The sequence below is a fragment of the Sinocyclocheilus anshuiensis genome, unplaced genomic scaffold (assembly GCF_001515605.1).
Source record: "Sinocyclocheilus anshuiensis isolate Anshui unplaced genomic scaffold, SAMN03320099.WGS_v1.1 scaffold1957, whole genome shotgun sequence".
NCBI lineage: Eukaryota > Metazoa > Chordata > Actinopteri > Cypriniformes > Cyprinidae > Sinocyclocheilus > Sinocyclocheilus anshuiensis.
In genome coordinates, this window is record NW_015537935.1 from 907,883 (window position 1) to 913,167 (window position 5,285).

At 34.6% G+C, this 5,285-nt stretch overlaps 2 protein-coding genes across 2 annotated transcripts in view; one reads left to right on the top strand and one right to left on the bottom strand.

Annotated features, from left to right (window-relative positions):
- Nucleotides 1–3,130, bottom strand: part of ghrh (growth hormone releasing hormone) — a 3,365-nt gene extending 235 nt beyond the window's left edge. The window contains exons 1-4 of the mRNA XM_016447352.1: nucleotides 2,741–3,130; nucleotides 2,127–2,208; nucleotides 738–839; nucleotides 83–187 (exon numbers count right to left, since the gene is read on the bottom strand). Of these exons, the coding sequence (XP_016302838.1) occupies nucleotides 83–187; nucleotides 738–839; nucleotides 2,127–2,208; nucleotides 2,741–2,747 (296 nt within the window). The 5' untranslated portion in view covers nucleotides 2,748–3,130. The remainder of the gene's footprint in view (nucleotides 1–82; nucleotides 188–737; nucleotides 840–2,126; nucleotides 2,209–2,740) is intronic.
- A 278-nt stretch (nucleotides 3,131–3,408) lies between these two features.
- The window catches only part of LOC107658704 (CDK5 regulatory subunit-associated protein 1), a 24,375-nt gene continuing 22,498 nt past the window's right edge, over nucleotides 3,409–5,285 (top strand). The window contains 1 exon segment of the mRNA XM_074186899.1: nucleotides 3,409–3,426. Coding sequence (XP_074043000.1) covers nucleotides 3,409–3,426 — 18 coding nt within the window.

The window sequence follows — 5,285 nt, forward strand, 5'->3', positions numbered from 1 at the left end:
TTCCTTAAACGAAATTATTTAATTAAAAACATTAAATTATTTAGTTATAGTTGTCCAAAAATATCTAAAACAAAAAACATACCCAAGTCTTTTGCCCATAACAGTTTGAAGGAATTTTCTGGCAGATATTTGACCGAGAACTTTTCGGTAGCTGTTGGTAAAGATGGCGTCAGCATGTCTTCCAAACCTAAAAATGGTGTTTAAACATCATACTGTTATGTCAGAATTAGATGACTATATTTAAAGTCAGATTAGACCATTTCTAACCAAGGATGGTATTAGGGTTCAACCACTGGGATGGCCCAAAGTACAGTGCAAGAAGTTTGTGCCAGTTAACAGAAATGTCACATGCTTGTTGGGCCAGTGCTACATTTTTATTAAATCGTACATTTAGTTAAGTTTTATTAAAATCGCAAGAATGATTTTTGATAGTTTGGAAGCATCAGCAAAAATGTGTTGACTATATGGCAGTAATCATTGTATGCAGTATGCCATATAACTGTATACCACCATTTTGCAGCCAAAGTGTTTTCATAGTTGTCTTGGCAAATTAAAAAGCTAAACCATTTGTTAATTAACTACAAATGATGCATACGTACAGTATTTTAGTATATACTGTATGTATGCATCATTTGTAGTAGGGCCAGTGAAAATGTCAAGGCAAGAAAAGTCTGAAGACAAAAAGTGGAAAAAAATGTGTTATTGTTGAGCGCTAGATGAATGAATAATTGACTGACCTAAACTCAGCGTCTGGTGTTTGGGATGAAGTGTCTGCTGGCAACTGCATTGGATCCTGGATAGAGGAGGTCATCAGTATCGCAGCCGCTCTCTGACCAAACCTAACAAACACATCAAGCACTGTGTTTATCACTTTATAGTTAATGAGATACTGTGTGTCCATCATAATCAAGGATGGGGTTATGACTGGGACAACTAGTCCCAGTCTCACCACAGTTTTTAAACAAAAACGTTGTTATTAGCTTACAAATTTAATGTAGCAAGGGAGAGAATTCAATAAGATGATTGCAAAAAGCTGTGGACTCACATCAAGTGTCTGTAGTTCATAATAGAAACCCTGACCCTAGTTAACACAACAAAAGCAGAGCTCAGTCTCTATTAATTAGGGTAACGTGTGACAGACTCTGAACGTAGACTTTCACTCTTCTCATAGGCAGCTGTTCTTTGTTAGTACCATTCACACCCTACTCTCTGCCCATGTGTTTGTAGAGGTGTATAACCATATTAGTGTAAAAATGAGTCATACACTGTTAATTAGTTGTGCTGCAAATGTCATGTTCTGAGAAAATCAGAATGCTATGAGAATGGTTTGCTGTTACATAAAACTGTTGATGATTTCAAGTAGTTTCTCATTTAAGAGGATTTGTAATTATGAATGATGTAACTGTTATATGTTATGTTTGCTGCAAAGAAGACTGCATGATTCAGACATATAACGACACTGTATATATTTTAATAAGGCTCAAGTAGTTACCACTTAAATTCTAGTGTTAAGGTATAACTTTTCTAAAGCAGTTGCAAATTACAGAATGAATGAACACACTAACTTAAGACACTAACAGTTTACAGGCGGTAGTCAATTAAGGTCACAGTTATAATTACTTAGGACAGTGCAAAGACATTTTGCTGACTCTGAAAAACACAGAAGAAAGATGCCCAGGGTTGGGCATGAGGACTGCAGATGCGGCCAGTGCAATAAACTGCAATGTGCGTAATGTAAGACACCTAAGACAGGGCTACAGGGAGGCTGGAAGGACAGCTGATTGTCCTTGCAATGGCAAACCACATGTAACCATGTGTCCCCCAGATGTGTTCAAGAACTTGCAAATACCTTGTTGGAAGAGAGTAGTAGCATCTCACAGCGGAAACTTAAAATATATTGATCCCCACTTTGTTCAGGTACTCATTATTCCATTTCTGTTCATCACATATCTGTGATGTTTCACACATTGAATATTTTTAGGTTCATACGAATATCTATACGTTAAGAGATTTGTTACAAATAAAAGAAGTATTTGTTTAATTTACATGCATGAAAAATAAAACAATAAAATATTATATATTAAAAAAAAAACTATGTAATGACAGTTGGTTTTGGTCTGTCTTACCTCAGTGGATAGACTGGGGAAGATGTCGCTGAAAGTAACAGGCAGCAGAACAATAGCGGGACAGTTCTCTGCATCATTCTCACTAAAAACACAGTTCACATAATTTTTCACATCCACTGAAGCTATATATGTATGTATATATCACTGGGCAAACTCTTGCTTTTCTATGCTACTCTATGATTATTTATTATTATTTGGTTACATTAAAATAATGTATTTTTTTGTAAATTAATACGTTTTTATTACAATTTTTATTTTAAATGAATTTTACAATTTATAATAATTATTGTTGTTGTTGTTACAATAACATTCCTATTTCACTCTTGGAAAAAAAAATTTCCATTCAGAACCAAAAAGTGTTTTACATTGAACATTCTAGCTTTTAGGTTTAAAGAACACAATAAACTGATAAACAGATCTGAAGAATGTATAATAATAATGCATATGGCTATATGCATGCCTCTAAAGAAATATAGGCAGCCAAAAAAGGTTCTTGATGATAAACCTATACTACAAACAACCATCGAAGTACCTTTATTTTTACTTTCAAATGTAAAATATAATTCCTAAGTTGAATAACCTTTTGATAGAATGAGAAAAATTGAAGAGTTTACCTTGCATGATTGGTGATGTGCTCCTCTGACAGTCTAATGAACAAAGACATGAAATGCTGGTCACTCTCACTCAGGGTTTGGTTTCATTCTTGGTGATGCTGAATAAGAGAATTTAAAAAGACTCAGGTAGGCATTTTGTACCCCTCTTGTGTATCTCTTGTTTTATATACCTCACCCCCCCAACACACACACTCTCTCTCTCTCTCTCTCTCTCTCTCTCTCTCTCGCGCTAATTAGTCATGTGATTTCTTTACTCGACCGCATTTGTTCCGATGTATGCTTTTTTTCCCCCCCTGAAAGACAAAGGAGAATTTAAGAATGAATCTTCATGAAACACCTTTCCATGCAAGTATATAGTGACCATGTTTGGCTCCAAATAAAAAAGTACTATATACAACATCTGTTTGTCATTATACAGTCAATAATAATAAAAATAATAATAATACATTTTATTTATAACGTGATTTATATTCAAACAGAATCCCAAAGTGCTACAAATTAAAAAGACAAAAGAAATGTTAAGAATCAGTCAATACAGTTTTCATACTTCTAGTATATCGTATGTTTTTAGTCTATGAATGTCATGTACAGCATGGTCTTGTGTGGCTGGTAATAATTTTCTGTTTAGTATCATTTGTAAGTTAGGTCTTCATCCTGTGGTGACAAAGATGAAGCACATGCTTCAGGTAAGATAGACTTGTCCAGACAGGGCATCAGTGAACTCACTCAGAGGGCTCAGAGCTTTCCACACAGAATCAAGTGTTTCCGTGTCTTGTCATGTTGTCTGGTTTTCTTGCTACTGTAGTTTTTGGATATGGATTTCTCTTGCTATAGCTGATATAGCTTCTGTAGAGTCAAAAAGAGTTCAAACCTGTGATCATTTGTTTTGATTCCAGTAGACTGAAAACAAAATGCACAGTGACTAAAGTGATAAGTCTTTAAACATTTTCACAATTGAGAGTGTGTCCCAAACATTGCCAGTAATGCTATTTAAAATTTTAGGAGCCAACTGGGTTAACTGGCTTTACCAGCTGGTTGTAAATTTTCAGTTTTCTTTCCAAAGTTCTACATTTTCTCAGTAAAAATTCATAAATTGCATCACTGCTATGCTTTGAAGAAATATCTGTTTCTTCATGTCAGTCTTGCCACTATACTGAATAAAAAAATAAAAACTTTGATTTCATAAGATTGTTTTGGTTATGTTCCATAAATATGCAGACATAGCAGCTTTCAGGCTGTCCGTAGCTAGAAACATTTACATGCACTTCTAAATGTATTTTATTTATTTATTATTCCTTTTGCACTTCAGTTTCTAAATTACTATCTTAGTAGCATGTAGTCATCTGAAATATCATTACTCTGTGGCTGAATAGCTGTATTGTCAACTCTGTCTGACAGAATTAAAACTAGTGTATGATTATGGCAACGAGTGGTTAGAGTGACATTTTGATTGACCAAAATAGTTTTCATAATCTACAGTATGCAAAAGTTAAAATCTCCAACAATTATGATTTATTTTTCATAGAAAAGCAGATATTTATCTGACAATGTCACATTAGCTCAATCACCTTAAATGAGTTTTACTTGACTTCTCAGTGACACCATGTGGTGAACTGTGTCAACACCTTACCTTTTGGATGGGTCTTATGCTTATGACAATAACCTGGTATTCACTGACTATGTACATTCTCAAACATCACAAAAACATAAACACTATGTATATATATATATATATATATATATATATATATATACACACACACACACACACGTTTTGTTATGCCTGGTCCAAGAAAGGCAATGTTTATGAGCAGAAGAACACCATCCCCATGGTCAAACATAGAGATGGACCAGTCTTATTATGGAGGTGTTTTGCTGTTACAGGAAATGGAAATCTGGACTGTATGAAGGACACAATGGATTTTTCGGCAAAGATTGTAATGCCTTCGGTGTATAAACTGAAGCTTGATAATCTACGGTGACCGAGAAGTGCAGAGCAAATCACAATTCTGAAAACAAAATAACAAATTACAAACGCAAATGCAAGTCTAAAAAACAAAATAACAATTCAGAAAGCACAACAACAATCCTGCTATTTTAACATAGTGTAAATAGGTATTTGCACTTAGTGTAAATAGCATATTGCTAAAAATACTGCTATTTTCACTTAGTGTAAATAGAATCCATTGCTAATACGAGATTTGAAAACGGAGGGAGAAAAAAAAGTTCGGCAAAAGGCAGAATCGAACCCAGGTCGATCGCGTCACAAAGCCAAGGGCACACACTCAACCAGCTGCACCACCAGAGCTGATGATTTACAACCACTTTTAACTAAATGTAAATAGACACCCAGCGTTTTAACGCGTTCGAACCGGGTTCGATTCCGCCTTTTGCCGAACTTTTTTTTCTCCCTTTTCAAATCTCGTATCACAACGTAAAGGCATTTATTTTCAATAAAAATTAAGGAAATAATCAAAAAGTTGAAAATAAAGTATCGGGTAGGGTTAGGGTAGGTGTAGGGAGGGCTTTATTGTACCAATAAGGT